Source organism: Haemaphysalis longicornis, unplaced genomic scaffold, assembly GCF_048455015.1.
Source record: "Haemaphysalis longicornis isolate Haplotype H1 unplaced genomic scaffold, Haemaphysalis longicornis Haplotype H1 scaffold_1, whole genome shotgun sequence".
NCBI classification, from domain to species: domain Eukaryota; kingdom Metazoa; phylum Arthropoda; class Arachnida; order Ixodida; family Ixodidae; genus Haemaphysalis; species Haemaphysalis longicornis.
Genome location: NW_027526203.1, coordinates 351,488,456 through 351,510,882, shown reverse-complemented (window position 1 = coordinate 351,510,882; position 22,427 = coordinate 351,488,456). Strand labels below are relative to the sequence as shown.

At 48.4% G+C, this 22,427-nt stretch overlaps 1 protein-coding gene across 1 annotated transcript; it reads right to left on the bottom strand.

Moving 5' to 3' along the window:
- Positions 1-5,271: 5,271 nt before the first annotated feature.
- On the bottom strand, positions 5,272-15,653 carry LOC144154820 (F-box/LRR-repeat protein 12-like). Its single transcript, XM_077685919.1, has 2 exons — positions 15,296-15,653; positions 5,272-11,379 (listed from the first exon to the last, which is right to left on the bottom strand). Exons 1-2 carry the CDS (start codon positions 15,385-15,387, stop codon positions 10,479-10,481), a joined length of 993 nt encoding a protein of 330 aa, XP_077542045.1. The 5' UTR covers positions 15,388-15,653; the 3' UTR covers positions 5,272-10,478.
- Positions 15,654-22,427: the final 6,774 nt, after the last annotated feature.

Here is a 22,427-nt window from a genome sequence, read left to right as displayed (position 1 = left end):
GTAGCTGCTCGGTTACCCTGATGGTCCAGTAGTTGTCTGGAGGGGGCATTCAGGAAGCGCGAATGGGACCAGTCTGGGATGTTCAACATTATCTTGTTCAGTGAATCAGGTGAATGGGGCAAGACACTCAAGGGACACAAGGGTGGAAAAGCGAGTTAGCCTATATTGGTAGATTAAAGTTTCGCGAGTACAAATATATTGCTTGTAGCAGCAGCAGTTGCTTAGTAACGCAGAAAATGCTAATAATGGGGAAACAGGTAACAACGCCCGATAAACTTTCCCGCACTGCAGTTTGAAACATCGCGAATGTATGGTGAAACAAGATTGGTGGAGCTTGTTGAAACGTTCTTTTGAAGAAAAAAAAAAAGAGAGAACGCTGAGGCCGAGAAAAAAAAAAGAGAACGCTGAGGCCGAGACATTTAAATGCCAAATAAATGTATGCTAAAATTTGTGCGGAGCAGGTGTTTTTAAAAGTAGACAAACCTCTGGTAGCAAACATAGTGAAATAGGATGCATCAGCACAAGGCGGTAGGCTTTGTTTCAGTTTCGGTTTCATTGAGAGGTTTTGCCTTGCGCTTCAAGAACAATCAAAAGGCGCATGCGGGTGAATGCAAGAGCCTACTGTGCCTAGTTATTATTTACAACTGCCAGCGGCAAAAGGAGAAGATAATTAGCGCGATCAGCTGGCTACTGGGACATGCCACCCGCAAAATCCAATTTTTGCACGCATACTTTTCAACACTTACCCCCAGGCGGCAGCAGGGAAGTTTCGTGACTAAGGTCATTCGTGACGGGTGGCATGCAGGGGCGGGGCTTGATGACCGACTTTGGCTGGACGCGGCCTTACTAAGATGGTTTAAAGAGACCCTTTCTCACTGGCTTCCGATCTCTGCAACGAAAGTGAAAACCAATGGGAACTTGACTTCAAGAAGACGGCCAAGACAGAGCAAGCTGGGGCCTGCCTCTCTGTAGGCACTTTGCGACATGAGCTTGTGTGTCACAAAAAAAAGGAAGCGAAATGGAAGAGAGAAATCCCAGCCTAAATTATTTATCTCTCAGCAAACAAGGCATCGTTGGCCATTGAACGAAATATGAGAAAGCTGTGAAACGTGTGATTTTTTTTAGTTAAAGTGAAAGTTACTCAGCCTTCACCGTCTCTTTAAAGAGATGCGCTCGGAAAGCTTTTTAATATAGAATTAAAGATGAATACGAATAAATGGAAACTAATGTTGGACAGACAAGCAAAAAGCCTCACCACCTTTACCATAGGTAATGAAATATTTAGAGGTTGGTGACTATAACTGACGAGTTTTAACAACAACCACAAAAAAAAAAATTCGACAGAGAATCAATATGGACTGGGAGCATTTGGCAAGCACTCTGAAATAATGAACAGTAGGCTGCTTCTATCACTGGGGAGAAACGAATGCGTACTGCCAGCAATGATTTGTGGGCAGAAACTTGTTGCCTTACTAAGCGCCATGAAGGAAAACAGCTTAAAGGACGGGCCGAGCAGCCAATGTCGGAGAACAAGCTTGGGTGGAAGACATCATAGCAGAAATTGAGAGGAAAAAGTGAACCTGGGCTCGGCATGCAATGCAGAGAACTGAGAACCAGTATTTAGCATGCTCCCTAAATAATTCCTAAAAAGTATGTTTAATGCGTTTTGGGTAACACACTTGTTACATGCAGTTGGCCACTGTTTTATAGCTGTAGCCAACAGTGAATTATCAGCTTAAAGGGACCAGGAAGACGACGTACAACTCCCCTTCATTCGAAAAATTGTTTTGTCGGATTAGCACTTGTGCCAGTTTTGTCCTGAACTTCCATCAAATGGGCCATATATTGAAGAAACCAAAAGAAAGGGCGGCGACTCACCAGCTCCCTTTTGCACTCTGCTTGCGAAGCAATACATGTAACTTGCATGTTTGGCGATGGCGACGAATCAAGCAACTATTGGAAAGGTATTGTGGCTTGCAGCTCTAACTTTTAGCATTTCAAATAAAAAAATGTTACGTTGTACAATAACAGTAACAAACAGGTACAGTGAAATAGCATTAGGGAAATCAACATGACTTGGAGGTGGACATTAGGAGTGGTTCCCGCAGCAGTGTGACAGCTTTGAGTTGAAAGAATTATAAACAAATCATCAGTTTCTCACTGCAATCAGCTGTTCATCAAGTCCAATTCTAGTCACTCTCATTGTTCAGAGCAGAAACAACGTTGAAGGCTGCACTGTTTTGTGACATAGGGTTACCACACGTTAAAAGGTTTGATCAGGGATTGAAAACTTCCCTTTTTTTTTTTTTTTCAAGGTGGTGCTGAGTAAGTGTACTAAACGGTTGATTTGGCTGCTACCCCAAGTACGTTACAAGGCTTTTCCAATGTCATATAAAGTGGGTAGTTTGAGATCCACTTTGTTTAACACCGATTCCTCAGTGATGGTAGCGCCGTCTCTCTTCAAAATCTTAGCGAGGTACTACCTGTCCAACATTTTGAGTGAAGCAAAGTTGTATCTCTTCTTTGTGGCCCCTCTGATGAGCTTAAAAAGGCCTTGAGTAAGTATGCTACTTGCTGTCATTAGCATTAGCAGCCTGCTACACAAAAGGGGAATTTACACCTTTATTAGAAATGTGTAATGTCTGTTCTGAAAAGATCAAGGCCGTGTGCAATCTTTCTCTTTTTTTTTTCCCGCTGTGCTGGCATATTGGCACATAAAATGCATACACCACAGTAGAGCCAAGGAATTGTCCAGTCATAGCACTTGGTTAACTGAGGCCCATTTGCATAAAGTATGCGGTGTTTTAACATGCGAGAGACTACTGTGGTACTGCAGTATTACACTACCAACATGCAGCGCCACTGCAATTATTGAGAATAGAATATGTAGCAGAAGTGTCCTGTGCTACTACACTGCTCACTGTGGGCAAAAATTTTGAATGTATTGTTCATTGCTTTACTTTCCAGCGGTGAAAATTGACCGTGAGAATTGGCGGAATGCTGCAAATTGCTTTTTACAAGTGGTAGTGGGCTTTAATTGAAGAGGGAACTCCCAGCAAGATGATGTAATGTCTTTAATTAAGTGCAGTGCTACCAGAGCTTCAGCTGGCTTCATCTATTCATTTTATTCCTTTTGTGTTCGGTTTTTGCAGTGGAAGTGCTGCAGAACATTTTTCCACTGCACCCGCAAAATTGTTCTCACTTTTCCACTAATTAGCCAACTGGTGCTGGCAGTAGTACTTCATTTCTTTGATGCTGCCTGTACTCTATACACTGGCACAGCAGAAATCTCCTGTGTAGGAACAGCCTGCAGTTTTCATTTCAGGTCTGTATTGGCTCGACTGTCTTGTGCCTTAATACAAAGATCCAAGTAGCGCATGTGCCATCACCAGCGTATAGCACCTGGGCAGTAGTGTAGACTGCCGATTCTGTATATGGTCCCCGAGCCTAGTGCGTAATAAAGCGATCTGCAGTTACACAACGAATGTCGAGACACAGCCACACCATAAGAGAGCTTCCCCGCTGGAGGCAGTGCCTTTGCTAACGACCCTTTCTAGAATGATATATAGTGTGTGCAAGGGGTCCTGGCAGCACAGGCTTTTTTGAATGGCAGTACTCTCCTGTTTTCCCTGTGGGCAGCTGGGCAAACAATATGTTATGCCTTGCACCACATGGAGGCGTCCGTACAGAGGAGTCCTGTGCACCAGGGTGTTGGTGCCCTGCAAAGGTAGTGCCCCAAGAAGTCTTCTTGGCTTCACGTGCACAAGAGCACCTGTCACAGGGTGGATGGTTCAAAACCTGTCGGGTAAGTCAAGGTCCCATCTGGGAACCTGTATAGACATCTGCACGATGCTGCATGTGATCGACAGTCTGTTCCAAAAACGGCTCCTGTTAGTTTACAATGTTCCATGCAGGGTGCTCCAAATGTTGTTTCCATGCATACGCAAGCCTTCCAAGCTGGCGCGTACCCTGCACCAGACGCACACTTCCCTTTGCTTTCCCCCCCTACACAAGAGAGACTCCCACATTTCGGATTTTGGCACACAATTGCATGAATTCACCCGTACATGGCATGCCTGACAACTGAAGTTTGTACATAAAGCCACAAATTCGAATTTCAGTGTCATTTTTCTTCATGTTCATGGGCAAAAATGGCCTATATTTATGACTGCTGTAGACATTTTTGGCCAACAGACATGCACATTGTTCACGACCCGTGCTACAACAAACATGATAATCTGCACAAAAATCTTCTCATGGGCTTAAGTTGCAGCCAGGGTAAGCAATTTTAGGTGTTTCTTGTGTGCGCAGCAGGTTTGCTTTTGCCAGTGTACCCGCTGTGGTGGCTCAGTGGCTAAGGTGTGGTGCTGCCGAGCACGAGGATGCAGGTTCGACTCCCGGCCGCAGCGGCCGCTTTTCTGATGGAGGCGAAAAGCAAGAACGCCCGTGTGCACGAGATTTCGGCGGACGATAAAGATCCCCAGGTGGTCAAAATTGATCCGGAGCCCTCCACTACAGCGTGCCTCATCGCCTGCCTTGCATCAGTGCGTTAAACCCTACAATAAATCAATCGCTTTTGCCAGTGTGCTAGTGCACAAATTTTTTTTTTTCCCTTTCATAAATACTTTTTTTTGAGTGCTCAGCTTTGTGAATAAAATAGAAACAGTTTTACCGGTGGCTACACATTTATTGTAGGTGTCATATATACATGTATCACAGCTAAGTTGTACAGTGAAGAAGTGAGAGCATTAATCACTAAACCGATGTCATAGCAGTGGCACCACCTAGTACTAAAAGGCAAACAATTTTTCAGAACAAAATAGCCTGCACAGGACTTGCATGCCTCTAAAGCGGAGTGCTCATCAGTTATTGCAACCTGAACCATTCAGCAGGCATTGCCTGGCCATGGGGAAATGTGCACTTCCACTGGAGTAGTTTACAATAACTGGAGAAGGCTTCTCTGTAGGAACTGAACACAGGGGATAAACGGTGTTGACCTCAATGTGCGCTTGCTGGCGGCAGCAGTGGGTCACTGATGGTTGGGAAGCCACTGAAATGCAGTTTCACACAGCACAGGTAGAGCCAGAATAAAGTGGCAAAAGCTTCTGCTGCCGTTTTCTTCTATTTTTGCTCTTTCAAACTTTCCAATAATGAATCAGCTAGCTTGGCCTGCCTTCGCCAGAAAACACAGCTGGCACGGCAAACACTCTGCATTGCTGCACATTTCCACAGCACATACTTGGCGAAAAACGGTGCTACAGGACACACGAGTTTAAAATTTGCAGCACTGTTTAACATTGCTCATTATTACACATGGACAGTACACTGGCACGATATGTATGCTCGGGCAGGACTTGCGCACTAACTATGAGTTTTTACACACACACAAAAAAGTGGCTTCATGTAACCAATAGACAACGAGGGAAGCAGCACAGTGAAAAGCGCTTTAAGCATATTGAAACGGTTACGCCGGCAAAAGCTTCATCCTTGGGCTAAAAAGGACACACAAAAAAAAAAAAATGAAAATGTCAGTACAGGGCTACAAATGCATTTTTTACCAAGGCTTTTTGTCGCCAGAGCACTTCTAGCAATGGCTCTTCCCTCTTGGCTGACACTTCTCATGCCTTTGGCAGGTTCTTGAAAGGCACAAAATTGCATAATTGGCTTTTGAATGAGCAGTGATGTCCGGACAAAGTACACATCGGTTCAGCATAGACTAATGCAAAGTATAAAGCCGAGTTCACTACAGTCCTCCAATCTTTACGACCGCACCCCTAGATAACACTGAGCAGAGCTGCTAAGACAATTTCACAGAATAGTAACTATAAGTCAACCGATGCTCTTTTTCTCACACTGAATCATGTATCACAGGATTTGTGTGCGTGAGGCACAAGCAGCTCTCCAAGGTAGCTTTTTCAATGTGTAGCTTGCCAAGTACAGTGTCCATGGAGCACTCACTCAAAAGCCACAAGACTTTCTGTAGCCTAAACATGTAGCGTATTTTAGCATCCAGCCAACTGCAGTGTGAAATGGCTTGAGTAGTTATAAAGGAAACTTTATACTGGCTTTCTGCACCAACATGTGCGTTGTACAAAGACTCCACCCTGTTGTAGACGTAAAAAACAATTTTTAACCTGTGCAAAATGGACAAGCAGCTGTAACAGGTGAACTAGGTTTGTTTTTAAGCATGCAAACTAAACCAAAATGGCAGGTAGTCACTAGCAAAAACATTACTTGGGAAATCTGCCATGCCAGAGGCAGCTGTAATGCAAGACGTGTTCACAAACTAGACTTTTTAACGATTTTTTCTGGTACTCCTTTGTGCATGGAAAAGGAAATGGTGGGAGGTACTTAAATGGGCAGTGTAATACCATGTGCCCATCGAATGCACAGAAAGCAAGCAAATTCTGGCAGATCTGGTGGAAGGTCATTTTCGCCATCAAGGCAAGACCCAACCGGCAGCGTCTCTAGCTGTGTGTGCCCAGTAGCGGACTTGGTGCAAGCAGCAGCTCTTAACCACAAACCTGACGCTGTTGGCGAGTACAGTGCCACACCTTTGATTGCCGATGGCGCTGCTGGTATCCTGGCGCAGGTAAATAATAAAAAGCCTGCACATATGAGACTTTGGTGCATGTTACAACCCCAGCCAGGTGCTTGAAATTAATCCACAGCCACTCACTTTGGCACACCTCATGGCTAGGGATTTCTTTGGTGCATTAAACTCCAAATTAAAATTGTAAGCAGAAGACGCATTCTGGCCAGATTGCCATTGTTTGATTAGCACTAAAGGCAACTGATCAGGCGTAAGTTATCTAAGTGCATGCAGCAATACCCATGCTATAAAACTTGGGCCTTCACACTGAGTTCACAATTCAAACACCAGAACCTCAGTAATCCTGCACTTCGTGCAGCAGTATATACAATACTCAAAAAGTATACAAAGTACAGACGCAACACACGAGCTATGTTTACCCTGTATGACACAGAACCAAGGAACTGTACAGGAAGGGATGCTGACACGGCATGCATTAAGGGGACCATGAAGACTATATACAACTTTGCTTCGTTCGAAAGGCTGAGCAGTTTGTACACTCTACTACAATTGCAATTACAACTTCAATTCAATTTCACACCTCACTACAATCAGCAATTACTGTTTATAAAATAAATGGATTTTAATTGCTCGCTTACTCCGCAACATCACGTGGCAAGGGCACCGTGATATAGGTATGGGGGCAGCTAAAAACGGACCATCAGTACATTGACTTGACACCGTCATGAAGAAACTGCAAGATTGGAATCGCTGATCAAGACTAGCAAAATATAGCACAGCATTTCAGCATTTAATACCCCTATGCCATTTAATGATGTATGCATGGGTTTTGTTCTTGCTTCAGGCAATGAAAGTGACTAGAACAAGACCACTTGCGCTCGCCTGAACCCTCAATGCGTTCTGGAGAGGGGGGGGGGGGGGGAACAGGCGACATGGCTTTTCTAACCTCAAAAGCCATAGTACTGTTGAGAGAGCTATAGATGTGTTGGATGGTGCAATACCCTTCATTGCATTCACCTCCAAACCATGTTAATTTCTCTTACATTGTAGCTGCTTGTTATTCACTTTTACCTCCACAAAAACTTTTTTGCATGAAACACGAAGAATTCCAGCTGCAAGCCCATAAACCAATTTTTGTATGCAGTTGACATGGTTGGCATCAGCCAGTTGCACAAATTAAACTTGTGGTGTTAATGTTGAGTGTGAGAAAGTAGCTGGCGAGTTGCCCCTGCTTAACTCATTTGATTGAAGTTCACACCAAAATTGGCATGTGTGTTACTCCGATGCGGCAGCCTTTCTATTGGAGCGAAGTCGTACACCGCCTCCATGGTCCCTTCAGGCCAAAGCACTGACATGCCACAAAAGCTACAGATAAACTGCATATTGTGTTGTGCACAAGAGCGATGTCACTGCCTTTTGCACAACATGTGTGCAGCAAGGCTTGGCTGGTGCACGTACAGCCAGTGTTTTTCGAAAAACTGCATACAGTAGTTGAAAACCTATAACTGCACTGCACCCTGGCTGAGGCTAGCTGCTACTACGCTGGCACATCTGCCATAAACTTTGATAACCACACTGCCTCATGGTTTTCAGCAGCAGAGAGCTTGAATAGCAAGCAGCAAAACAGCCAGCGAACACAGCACCTTCCAATTATGCAGAGCGTCAGAGTGACATGTTTTGTCTGAATGCTGGAAGACCAAGCAGGCTTTCTGTCCAGCAGCTGCTTAAAAGACAGCACGCAAGCCCTGGTTTTGCTAAGGACTTCAGTCATGTTACAAAGGTATTCTCTACGATGCAAAGCAAATCTGCAACTTGGCAACGTGACTGTGGGCTCACAGCCACGTGATTACCAAAGATGGGCCCATTCAGCTCCCCCCTGCCTGTTTCACATTCCAATTGCCTTGCTTCCACATTACTGACTAACTTGTGCGGATGATCTTATACCGCTACACGTAATCCCTTCCATTCCCTGCATCCTGACCACTCACCCTTTCACATGATGGCTGGGCAAGCACTGAATGATCAATAAATAGACATGGCTTCTCAAGTCGACAAGGACACACAAACTTGACAAACGCCCACACAAGCACACAGATCCCAAAAGATGACTCGTCTGGCAGCAGCCACTGTTGCCAACAATAGCTGCATACAAATGCTACAAAAGTGTACTCGTGTGAGCAAACATTGTGTACACATCTTGTGTAGTACAATAAACACTTGTGAGCTTGCCATGTTCAATGCATCAAAATCCTGACTCCACTTGATGAGTAGTATAAATAAATGTAATCTGATCACATTTTCTGCAGAAACACTAAAAAAAAAATCAAAACTCACAATGTAAATACCGAGCAAAACTGAAGCCACCATGCACAGTATCAGTAGTAGCCTCAATATCAATCGAGGTTCCCAGCCATCCAATATAAAACATTAAAAAAATCTAATCATTTCCACTGTAATTTTATCACTTTTCGTGCGCAGCAGCCAAAAGAAAATTTTCCGTAGTAATGTGTACTATGTAGTACTGGCCCGCCAACTACCCGGTAACATCTAACCACACGCATGAAACATGTAATAGATAAATACACACACACAACAAATTATTTTATATGGAGACAACGCTATAGGGCCTATCACCACGTGCACAGAAAGCACCGTCTAGCTAAGGCTAACCGCTTAACAGGGCAGAATTGGCTCAGTCAAACATGGCAAGCATGGGTAAAGCATTGGCATGCTTCAGTCGCAGAAAACTTTGCTGATATAACAAACAGATGCATACCAACAGAATAGTAAAGTCATTTTCCCCACTTGATTTCTTTGTACAATCATTCAGTGAGCTGGTTTGCTCATTGCGTGCACTGAAGATCAATTCACTCCAGAAAATAATCAACTTGGACAGCTTTAAATTATAATACAAGCAAGAAGAGTGATAAATAAATGAAAAGAAAGTAAAACACACAAGCTCGTTCGTACCTACACAAAAACACTTGTCTCCGTAAACAAATAATCAATGACTGTGGCCAACACAAGCTTCTGCAAGCAAGCAGAAACTGTTACTTCTGCTGCAAGACTGAGGTCTGTTAAGTAGATATTTCGATGTGACAAAAAGTATGGCTCCTACCACTACCAGCTAACTGACAGCACGTTAAAAAGTCCCTGCTCTCATTCGGCACTCACTCTTTATGTGCGTTCGTAGTCGTACAAATTGAAATACACGGCATTTCAGTGAAACTGAAGTGCTAATGTCATTTTACATCAGAGATTCGTTGCCATTCAAAGCACCAGAAGAGGGAGCAAAAAGTGGCATTTGACAGCAATTAGTCTTTGTCAATATGGTGACCATAGTCCTTAAGGCGGAAAAGGGGCATTCCGACAGCAGTGCGAGGAGGAAACAATTAAAAGTCTTAACTCGCCTGCATCACTGCCATTTCAAATGTTAGTGCATCAAGAAACAAATTCTGGGTCATGAAAAAGTTGAGTAATGTCAAAATTCAAAAACGTACTTAAAAATTTCTCGACCGCGTTTGCACAGAAATGTTGGCAGCATGTTTAAAAATTGCATCTGCAGCAAGAAACCCAGTGACGGTTTCCACCCACTAAGAACGAAACATGGCACTTTCCTGGGGCCAAATGGGATGCCTGGAACACATTGACCAAGACTCATCTCAGCGCAAGGCCTTAAAAGTGTGGTGATGAAACCGCACAGCGCTCAAGTCATAATACTGCTGCAACACTGAGCAACTCGAATAGCTGAAGCAAGCAAATTATGTCATCTGCGTACTAAAGGGTGACCATAGTGGATTTTTGTTAACCAATGTATTTCATGAGACTAAAGGCAAGTTTGTCATCAAACCTTGCGTTATTAAAGCCCCGCCACAGATCACAAAGACATCTCGACACAGGAGGGAACATTTTTGGCACAAGGTGTTTAATCCTGCAGCCGCAATCGGCTTACGGAGTGGTTGCAGCTGACTCCCATGTGAAAGCCCCGCTCATCCACCAAGACTCTGCAGCCTGGCGGCTCTTGCTTGGCAATCGGGCTCTCCCTAACCAGTGTATGCTCCAAGTTAAGCCACTGAAGCTGCGGAAAAACATCGACCAAGACCTTCATGGTCTGCAATGTCACTGTTGTACTAAACAGACACAGCTCTTGCAATGCAAAGCACCTTCCCTTGGACAAGTGCAGAATGCCTTCATCGGTAACCGCCGTGCTGCCAACATACAGTCGCTGCAGTGCTAGCGCATTTTCAGCAATCGTGCGAATGGCCTCATCTGTGATCTTAGTGCCATCAAGGGCCAGGGTTTTCAGGTTGTGCCCTCGGCTTACAACCAGTGCCACACCTGTGTCGCCAATGTCCTCGCAATACTCCAGGTAAAGCTCGCGAAGATTCGGAAGCTGCGTTACAAAGGGAATGTCCTGGTCTGAAACACACCAGCAAAAGCTCAGGTCGAGGATGCTGAGGTTTCGAATGGCCAGAAGGGAGAAAAACTGGTCCACTTGAAAGAAAGAGTGCCGAAGTGACAGGGTCTTGAGCGTGGGCGGGAAGTCCCCCACAGTGACTGGGGCAAAGTCGTCGAGGGTGGTGAGAAGGGCACTCTCAATCACGAGCGTGGACAGGTAGGGGCAGTGGGCCCGAAGGTCACGTAGCGCTCCCGGTGACAGGAACAGGCCACAATGCAAGAAGCTGGACACATACAGCCAGCGTACAGAGTCCGTCAGAACCGAAGCCAGCCTGTCCATTTGCAGCGAGGTGATCTCGGGCACGCTGGCATCCACGCACGTCCACAGGGCTTGGCTCCGAGAAAGCCCGTACCAACGGCGACAGACCCTGGCAACAGCACGTGCACAGGTTACACTCGGTTTCCACTCATGTGAGCACTACTTTCACACAGAAGGGTCCCTGACCCCAGAGGCAGGCCACTGCTCCACGTACGTGCTGCTGGGGGGCCCCTGCTAGGGGGCTATGGCACGGAGTGCACGAGTACTGGCACGTCGATAAGCGAGCTTGTGCTTGTGTGTCATACCCATGCTTGAGGCAAAGTAACACTCCATTCAAAATAAGCAGCGTCATTCCATCAACACCCAATAAAGTTTCTCTCAAGGAATGAATTCATCTTTAATATACTTACAGGAGCCATGAAGAGAAAATGCAAGTTGGTTTTATTCGAAAGATTTCGTGTTTTATAGTGCCCCCAGCGCTTGTCCGGATACAAACGATGCTTTATTCAGTGAGAAATTAAACAATTTAGGTTAAAATTTTGATTTTCCCGCTAAATCGTTTGTTTTCGGGGTCTGCAATGACATCACAGGAACCGACCGCTCTGCAGCCTAGAATACCTTCATTCACGCATCCGCCGTACAGGGTAGAGACACGTATAAGCTGGCGCCGCCATTTTGGGTCGCTCGCTCGCTGCCGAAGCAAGTCATTGTGTCAAAACCGCGCTAAAATTATCGCCGCAACGCGGTTTACTGAAGAAGTTTGAATCATATTGTCTGTTTCGCGTTGCTAGGTCTCGTGGGAAACGAAAAGAACAACGCGTTGAGCACGTTGGCCCAATTGCGGCGGCACGGGACCGTTCAAAGGTTGTCTCCACCCTGTACAGCGGTATTGCTTTGTTCCCGCGTTTATTTACGTTACCTGAACCTAGATGGCGCCACCATACCGTAGCAAGCGTTTGGTTTGTTTTTGCCCGTATTTAAACCTGGCTTGTTTTTGTTCTGCGAGAAAATATTTGTTTCCTGAAACAGTGCTCGCTCGACAAATGTGGTCACATAAGACACCGTTGCTTGCGTCAATCGGCCAGTGTCGTCTGAGACAACCCCAAGCCCCGTAGTGCTCTGCACCTAAACCAAGCATGCTTTGCGCAGTACGAACAGCAGTACGCATCAGTACTTCTATGTTTACATGTGCTTTCGTAACTTCCACTGTTTGTCCCATCATTCTTATTGCTGTGTAAAGAATGTGCCCTAAATTTAAGCGCAAATCGCTCGTTCGGCTAGTTTGTAAGCTCTACCTAATTTGCGTCTGCTTCTGCCGGCCTCCGCCAATCGCAGAGCTGGCTCGAATGACATCATAGATTCTGTTGCGGGAAATGAGCTGGTGGGTCGCATGGCCATTCCCTTTTTTCCTAATTATGTAGCTTATTTGAGCGAAGTTTACGTTAAAAGTGGTGTCAGTATGATTCTAACGAGGCAATCTTTTGAATGAACCAAACTTGTGTTTTCTCTTCATGGCTCCTTTAAACAGTGCTAATAACACAACATAAAGCACTGTGTTTCTGGCCTCCCCCATTCTTGTATTAAGTTGTTAGCACTGTTTTAGGTATCACGTCATACCGACTTGCTCAGTCAACAGCTCCTATCTGTACAGTTGCTGCGACTTCCCCATATAATTTTATGTAAACCACATTCAAAGTGTGACCACATGTGTAGGGTGAAACAAGTGGAAAATAATATGTTTCAGCATTCCAGAGCAGGTCGTTACGAATTGGCAACCTTAAACTCATCTTCTACATTTAAAGTGGCTAAGCAGACAAAATGCAAGTTTGTTTTATTCGAAAGATTTGGTGTTTTATAGAGCCCCCAAAGCTTTTCCGGCAGCAAGTGATGCTTTATTAACTGAGAAATTAATCAATTTAGGTTAAAATTTTGATTCCCCCACCAAATCGTGTGTTTCGTGATGTCTGCCATAATGTCACATGGGCGGGTCTTCAAGCGAACTTCAAGTGTGCTGTTCAGTCTGCAGCAGACTGCAGAGCCTTGTTTAGTGTCAATCCTCCTAGATGGTGCCACCATACTTCTCCGCACCGCTATTCGCCTTTGCTTTGTTTTTGTTACACTAGGTAGTAATTGTTTCGCGAAAGATGGGGTATGTTCGACAAATAGGGTCACGTAAGACCATGTCGCTTATGCCAATCGGCCAGTGTCGTCTGTGACAACCCCAAAGCACCGCACTGCTGGGCAGCTATAACAAGCATAGTGCATGCAGTACGAACAGCAGTTCTCTTTGCCCACAATACAACCAGTAAAACGAATGTGGGCGAAGTGAATTACCTCCAGTAATCCACGAACTGTTCAGAGAAAAAAAAAACACCAATTTCAGAAAAATGACACCACTGGAGTTTTCAGATGTGCTTTCTCGTGATGACAGCACCAGCCAACTGCGCACGGTGAAGAGAATGGTTCCTCAAAGATAGCTCGGACAGGAATAGGGCTCCTATGATTAACTAGCCACATTAAGCACAGAACTGCACTCACCCCTGGTGCTCTGAGATAAATTTGTCCCACAGCGGCGCATCTCAGTTCATGAAATCATCGCATCTACTGATTCTGAATATTGTTAGCCATGCACAATAAGTAATCTGGAAAGGCCATCTGACTGTTTTCGTAAAGAACACAGCAATGCAGATGCTCAAGTACATTCCAGATTGCAGGCACATATGCGTTACTTCGTGCCTGCCATCCTGATGCCCTTGCATTTGCTCACACAATAGAATATGTATGGAATAAGGTTGTATTTGAGGAGCTTTTTTTCGAAAGAGTCAAATCCAGCTGAACAGTATTTCAGAAACAAACGAAAATTTGTTAACGGACCTAAATGCAACGCTGTCAAAGCTAACCTCCCCTAGCTGACATCGAAAGCAATAGATATGACAGCGTTGCATTTAGGTAGGTTAAAAAAATTTTCGCTTGCATCTGAAATTCTGTCCAGGTGGATTTGACTCATTCCGAAAAAAAGCTACTCACTTGTTTCACTCGAAAAATATGCTTCACAACTGCTAGTTTGGTAGAGAGAGAACGCACGAAGATAAATTGACGAATAAGGTCCTGTACGCTGCGTCCTGCCCATCTTATCTTCGCATGCATAAAGCATGCGAAGACAAAAAGAAGAGAAAGCTTCAGCAGGAAAGCATCAGCAACAAGCTGACTTATCAAAAATGCTACGAATTTACACAGCACTTTCATAAGAACTAAGCCACTGACAGCAACTTGGTACGGATACTCTTGGCCTGGTTCTGTATAACTGCTTCGCTACTTTAAGTAGGTCGAAAATGACATTCCCTATTGAGTACAATAAGCAGAAGCATACATATACAAGTTGCACACCACCGAAGTGTCAAACATACTTCATCGCGTTGCTCCGAATTTCGACATCGCGAAGCTTTGTAAATCATAACCGCACTCTTTTTACACCATGGAAAAGGCAGACACACTGCAGTGTGTTGCTCTGCATTTCGAAATCGCTAAGCTTCGCACATCATAAAACGTCGCATTATTTGCGCGAACACACGCCCTTTGATACTTGCTGCCCCAAGCAACCCTTTACTTCTTCATTCGTGCCTACGCGAGAGGGCTACGAGGCGCCAGTAACAGCCCTAGTCCTTTAGAAACGCATCACTCGAATTCATTTGAACACGAGGTGTCCAAAACGCTCTCCTGTTAGAAGCTACCTGTCGTTCAAAGCCTGAGCAGCTGCGGGCCGCAGTGTAGCACAAAGGCGAACAAGAGCGGGCCTCGGAAATGAGGACTACGCCTCGGAGAAACGTTGCGTGGAGCAACCAACTCGCAGACGCAAGGGTTCGACGCTTGTCATAGAAAGCTTAGGGATACCGATGTACTACACTCAAAGGCGAATCGCCAGTTACATTTTGCGCCGGCTTTGTTTTGTGCCACGAACAGAGCTTCCACAGCGTGCCTGGCTAGACGTGCGAGCAAGGCGAACTCGATTGATCTCCAGTACTTACCTGCCAACTTTGCATAGATCGGAGAACTTCAGAAGTCTAAATATCTGAAGAAGTACCACGTCAGGTAGCCCATTTGCATCAAATGCTGTCATGGTGTTAGTTCCACGTATGCAAAAAAATCACATGGCGAATGGGAACAAAATTGCTCCGAGACAAAAAAGCGGGAGCGAAGCGCACAGCCACCCAATATACAACCAGACAAAAATCACAATAAAAAAAAATCACGTTTACATGTGGCGCTCTCTGATGGTTAACCTCACAACTACAACAGGATAGGGTTTACGCAGAGAGCACAGACAACGTTGGTACATCCACGGCCGGGTTATGGTGGCTAGAAGGGGGAGGTGCACGGAGGAAGAAAAGTTCTTCCTTTTCTTTGCTTCCTCCATGGCACGGTGCTCCATGGGGAGGTGTGAGCATCGGCCATTGCGTGCTGCGCTCGGAGCTCGGAGACGCGCTGCTTTTCATGACGGCGACAAATGGCGCGCCCGTCGCCTCCGAGGTAGAGTGGGCGGCTCGAGCAGGAACTCTATACAGGAACTCTACTCCGAGGTAGGGTGGGCGGCTCGAGCAGACGACAGCCGCCTCCGCGCCCTATGCGGGCGCTCGCCCAACTGAAATACAGGTGTAAGCGTCCTGCGCGTTTGCGAGTGTGGACGAAAGCAGCTAAGGCAAATGGATTTGAAAAAATGAGGTTTAATCTAGCGTTTAAATTCTTCAGCGGCGACATGCTGAGGGGCCTCTATACATTCACAAACATGTAGTGGAGACCTGCTATGGTCCCGGTAGCACTGAGGAAGCTTCATTAGTTGCGCCGATGACAAATGGAGACACTCGCGCCGAAAAGCTTTGAGGCGATATTGTGCACAAGTCTGCCACATCAAGAAGTTATTGACTGTTCTTGACCACTTGGAAGCTGCAGCTGAGCAGGAATTTCTCAGCCAAAATACAGCTGAAGGCCTTCGTGCAACGCTTCACAGCAGTCTCTCGCTCCTGAATTTCGTGACAGACACTGGGGCTTCAAGCGTATGATGACTTACCGATTATGCCAAGATGCGTAGAAAAAAAAATTCCCCGCATTTCCCCGAGGGGAAGAATGTGAAAGTGCGAATGCACGAGTTGAATTTGCGCGGTTCGGTAATGTTCGCGAAAGAGAGATCACACACACACACACACAACTACAAAGAAAGAAAGATGCATTTATTCACAGACACCTATTTGTGTTGTCGTTGTACTTGATTGCTAGAGCGGATCTCAGCTTTGAAATTTCGTGTCAGTACTCCTTTAAGCGGGTGCATTAGCCCTTCTCACGCCCGATTCCTGGCCAATCCCCCACGTGGGTATGTGCCATGTCAGCGGCCAGGCAGCGCGCGCCCATCTCCCCCCGTTGCCAAGGAAGACGAGGAGATTCCTGGCCAATCCCCCACGTGGGTATGTGCCCTGTCAGCGGCCAGGCAGCGCGAGCCCATCTCCCCCCGTTGCCAAGGAAGACGAGGAGCGCGCGCACCCGCAGCTGTTGCTATGCGGACGGCGGCGGACGCTTCAGGGTGCATTCGCACTTAAAATCTTTTCGGCATTCTCATGCAGATGTCAGACAGCGATCATCATGCAACACCAACACAGTTTTTAATTTCTGTAAATTGCTTGACCTTTTCTGCAGCCTGGCCCTGTCTCCTTCAGCGGTGGCAACATCACCTAAGGTGTCTCCAAAAGTTTCCTTGATCCTCCTGCCGACATCAATTCTATAGACCGGCAGAATAAGAAATGTCGGACACTTGAACGAAGTTCACAAGATGTTGTGGTGTAAGCATGTGATGCTTCTCCGGGCCACCGAGTCGGGTCGGGGCGAGCAGTTGCTGTCGCATAAAGGTGTGAGCGGTTAAGAAACATAAAAGACTGAAAAAAAAAAGAAAAAACACGCTTTTTTTCGTTTTTTTCTTAAATCAAAAGAGCATTGAGAAAAACAAACAGATATTCTCCTGAGAAATTCATTGTGCTGCGACCAATTTGCAGTGAGGGAAGCGCTTTCTGAAATCAATGCCTCGACCAGAAATCGTGCTCAGATTTTGAGAGCGGAAGCTCTTCTGGGACTTTTGACAAGCAGATGCATGTAACAGTTATATTCTTTCACTGCAGCATCGTGTTTGCGGTGCATATTCACCTGTCATGCGGCACGTATCCGGATAATTTATGTTCCATCGTGGCATGGTACCGGGTTTGCGCTATTGTTACTCCACTCGGCTGTGGCACTGGTGGGTTCAAATATCATTCGAACCCAAATGAATTTCTATGTATGTTTCATTTTCTTGTTTTCTTTTTTACAGCCGCCGCAATTTGGTTTCATTCGTGCAGTCGCCAGCAACTGCGGTCACTTTTCGCGTTTGATAAGACAGCTAAGGCTTTTGCCATAAAAAGTGTGTCGAGTGTTTTATTGATCTTTTATACCTTTTAAAAATTCCGCGTTCGCCCTCACCCTGCCCCCCAAAAATGAATAATTAAAGTGGCGAACAATACCAGCTCCAGCAAAGCTATGGTAGGTTTAAAGCAAATATAAATAAATTAACAGGGCTAGAAGCCAAATTTCTTTTTTTAAAAGAAGCCAATTTGCAGGGTAAAGAAATACTGCTTTCCATGTTTCATATATATTCGGGCAGCACGAACATAGAGTGTAAGACGAGAGTCTGCAATCTAGAATGTGCCTGAAAGTAAATAAAGAAAAACAGCAAACAAAATGTCCTAATTGCAAAGTGTTGTAGGAAAAAGTCTAGTTAACAGCAGTGAAAAAGAAAATGAGGAGCGGGAGCAGAAAAAAACAAAGAATACGGAAGGTGCTTCAAATATAAAAGTTCCTCGCAAATGTCTGTCAAGAGGTAGAGGAGCATTTGATCTGGACGAAATTGCCCTTCTTCAATTTTGTATATATTTTCGAAAAACATGAAAAAACCTGTTTCTAACAGTGACTGGCCTGTAAGTTCGGTGGCCTGTAAGTTCGAGCGCACGTGAGCGCGTGCCTCGCGGTGACCGCTGAGCGTCCCAGGAACGCGCAGTGTTTTTAGCAAAAAAAAAAAAAAGGCGATAACCTTGAGGAACGAGAAAATGCCGAGCTTAAGCGCTCCTGAGCGCGTTCCTCGAGGAATGTGACGATGACTACAGGCACAGTCACCGTCACTGGCACAGTGCAAAGTGACGGCGGAACATGTAAATAAACAATTTCAAACTTCTACAAATGCATGGGTGGAGATGTGTCCTTCAGTGCTCTTGTAGTAAGAAATCCTGCAGCTTCGCGACGGTTTGAGCCTTGCGCGACTACTTCACTCTTGCATAGCATACTACGTGGGTAGAAAAAAAAATAAAACAACGAAGTGCAAAGAGTGCTCTCGGATTTTACTTCAAACCAACCACTCTGATTTGCCGGAAGAATCCTGTTTCATTATAAGCCACATGAATAAAGGGAGGCTCTACCCATATATATCTCAGCCACTTAAAGATGCGGTTTCTGCTACGGAAGATGCCTTCACGCACTGTTTCAGTTTCAACAAGCGGAAATGACAGCATCATGGTCCTGATTTCCTGCCTGTCCATTCACACACGGGAAAAAAGTTAGCCGCACACAGAACAGCACAGAAGTGACAAACTAGGTCATCCGGTTCCAAGCACACACAACGCTGCACTTCCTTTTTGCCGGGGAAAATTCATTCCGGAAAGGAAAAAAGGGAAAGTACCTCAAGTTGAGGTGCACAAGATAATTTCCGCTGGTGCCCAACGTACGTGTGAGATATTTTTGCATACAACTTGTGGCACGCGCTGTTTGACTTAAATTTGTTCGTACATATGTAACAATACAAGCAACGTATATACAAATGAAATTGAATGCGTAGTGTTTTTCTTTTACATAAGCTTGCACAATATCCCATTATTATTGGAGATTCTAGCCCTCGTTTCTCTCCGCTATCGGAAGTTTCTTTTCTGCATTCTGCGAGAAAACTAAGATGCACCAGCTGCAAAAGTACTAACTATGCCAGAACCATGTTTGGGCGCTTAATCGTCCTCAATTGGCGCAGTGATAGCAATAATCTTCTAGCAAGAAATGAGCGAAATTCCCGCTGCGACGCAACAGAGGAGAACGGGCGCGCGCGGTAGCGCCGGGGAGCAGCCTCAGAGCCGCCTCGGAAACGACAGCAGCGCGCGGCGCGCCGATGCTTACACCTCCGCCTTCTAAACATAGCCGAGTACAGCAACCAAAGCATAACCAAAGTACAGTGTTCTAAGTTCAGTGGTGGTGCAGACATTACAGTGTGCAGTGTGTACGTGCGCCCTGGTCAGCCCTGGGACGCGTGCCTCCTGGATCGGCTGGTGTCCCTGTGCGCAGCCCGCCATCTCCTCTGTGGTGACTTCAACGCACACCACACTGCGTGGGGAGATGGCGGGATGGACGCTCGCGGAGAGCATCTGTGGGACGCCATGAACTAGCCATGCTGCGCCTCAACCTGTCTGCGCTGAACACTGGTGAGAGCACCTTCCGGCGTGGCAATTGCGCTGCCACCGCCATTGATCTCACCCTAATGTCAGCCGGGGTTGAGGCCACCTGGAGGAGGGAGCCCAGCACGTGGGGCTCCGACCACTACCCACTGCACATCGCACCACCCGACAGGACAGCCAAGCGAGCCGCACTGCACCACGTCACCCACTGGGACCGGTTCCGGCGCTGCCTCGCCGAGCGGCGAGCAGGACCTGAGGGAAGGAGCCGAGCTGTTCCTGGGCCTGGTTTGCTGCGCCAGGCAAGCCACACAGAGCTGCACAGTGGCCGAGGGGGCCACCACGCCGGACCTGAAGCTGCTGCAGCTGCGGCCGGTGCGCAACCGCGCGGAGAGGAAGGCCCAGCGCTCGGGGGAGCGGGCGGAAGGGACGGCGTACCGGCGAGTGGATGCAGCGTGCCGCCGTCACGCCAACCGCCTGAGCCGGCAGCGCTGGGCCGAGCTATGCGTCAGCTCGGAGGCCGACCCACGCTGCCGCCGCCTCTGGGGCATCTTCAACTCCATCTTGAAGCCCCAGAGAAACCGCAACCCCCAGGCTGCCATGGCCATCCACAAGCTGGCCAGCGTGGCGGAGTTGGCTGAACTCTTCGCAGCACACTTCCTGCCGCCACACCAGGCGGAACCAGTGCCCGCTACTGCTGTTGCTGGGACGGGGAGGTGCATCACCCCCTCAACAACGCCCCCATCACGGAGGCTGAGCTCCGCAGTGCCCTCCGCAGCTGCAAGCGTAAGTCGGCGCCAGGAGCGGACGGCCTCACCTACCGGATGATGCGCAATCTGGATGAGGTTGGGTTCGGCCGGCTCCTGGCCGCCTACAACGTCCTATAGGACACGAGCCGGCTGCCATCTGAGTGGCTGCTAGCCATCTTGCGGCCCATCCCTAAGCCAGGCAAGGGCCTTGTGGCAGTCACGGCGTGCTGGCCCGTGGCCCTCACATCCTGCGGCTGCAAGCAGCTCGAACGGGTGGCACTGCGAAGGTTGGCGGCCATCGCAGCGGAGGAAGAGGCCATTCCCGAGCAGCTAACGGGCTTCCGGAGGCACCGGGCAGACACCTACTCCATCGCCGACGTCGTGGCGGCCCTTGAACACGTCAGGGCCTCCAAGCAGGTGGCGGCCCTGGTGCTGCTGAACGTAAAGGGCGCCTTCGACAACCTGCAGCGTCATGCCATCTCCCCGGCCATGGAGGAGGCTGGCATTGCGGGCAAGCTGCGGGGCTTCGTCGAGGCGTTCCTGACGGGCCGCACGGCGCAGGTGCAGGTGGGGGGCGCCCTGTCGGCCCCCCGGCCGGTAGACGTGGGCACCCCACAGGGCTCCGTCATCAGCCCCTTCCTGTTCAACCTGGTGATGGCAGTCCTGCCAGGCTGCCTGCCCAGAGGAGGGGGCCACCAAGTGTACATTTCGGTGTACGCCGACGACATCGCCCTGTGGGTGCTGGGGCCCAAGGGTCAGGGCCGAGCCATTGTGCGGCAACTGCAGGCGGCCATGGATGCAGTCCGTGCCAAGCTGGCGGGTGTCGGCCAGCTGTCGGCGACAAAGACAGACGCCATGCTGGTGCATCCGGACGCCGCCGCCCGTGTTTGGACCCGGCGCCTGACCATCGATGGCGAGGAGCTCCAGTGGAGGACCAGGGTGCGGTACCTGGAACTCACCCTGGACCACCGACTGAACTTCCGGCAGGCAGCCACGGAGCTCCGAGCCAGGGCGCAGCTGGCCACCACGGCAGTGCACAAGATGGTGGCCTGGGACAGTGGCTGCTCGCAGCGGACGGCCCTCCGGCTGTACAGTGCCTCGGCGGTGGGTCTCCTTATGTACGCGCTCCCACTGGTGACCCTGCGGAAACCCACCTGGCGGCAGCTGGAGGGAGACCACCGCAAGGGGGTCCGCGCTTGCCTCGGCCTGCCCCAGAGCTCGCCGTGCGAGAAGACGCTGGCCGGGGCGGGGGCGTGGACCCTAGAGATGACAGCTGACCTGCGGGCACTTGGCCAGATTGACCGGCTGCGACGCGCCGAGGGGGCGGTCCGCTGCTGCGGCGGCTGAGGGGCCACCTCCACTCGCGCATGGGGCGCATGCTGATGCTGTACGAGGAGGTGGTGGCCCCCGTGGACGCGGGACCTGGTGGCCCCGCTCCTGTTCTGGCAGCTGACGTGCGGCTGGACATTCCGGGGCTGCGCAGCAAGCGGCGGACGTTCCACTGCGGGCAACTGCAGCTAGCTCGGGGTGTCGTCTGGGGCGACCTAGACGGCCACGCCCTATAGTTTACACGGATGGCTCGGTGCGGCAGCAGCAGGGGTCGGCCGCAGCGGCCGCCGTGCTGGGAGAGGCCACCCGACAGGCGCGGCTGTCCTATGCCTCTTCTTCGGCCACGGCTGAGCTGGTGGGGGTCGGACTGGGCCTGGATCTGCTGCTGGAAATGGAGCCCTTGCCCGAGCGCTGCCCCCTGCTGTGCGACTCCCGAGTGGCCCTGGTGCGTCTTCAGGACGGAGACTCGCACTCCCTGTTGGTGCGGGGCGTCCGAGAGAAGGCGGCACAGCTGGCGGACCGGGGCAGTCACCTGTGCCTGCAGTGGGTCCCCGCCCACATTGGTCTGGATGGCAACG

What these genes read in the sequence shown, in the direction of transcription:
- LOC144154820 (XM_077685919.1), bottom strand. Translation starts at nt 15,387, where the DNA reads ATGACAGCATTTGATGCAAATGGGCTACCTGACGTGGTACTTCTTCAG. An exon ending in GATCTATGCAAAGTTGGCAG is followed by an intron (nt 11,380 to 15,295) that starts GTAAGTACTGGA and finishes TGCTGTTGCCAG; the next exon opens with GGTCTGTCGCCGTTGGTACG.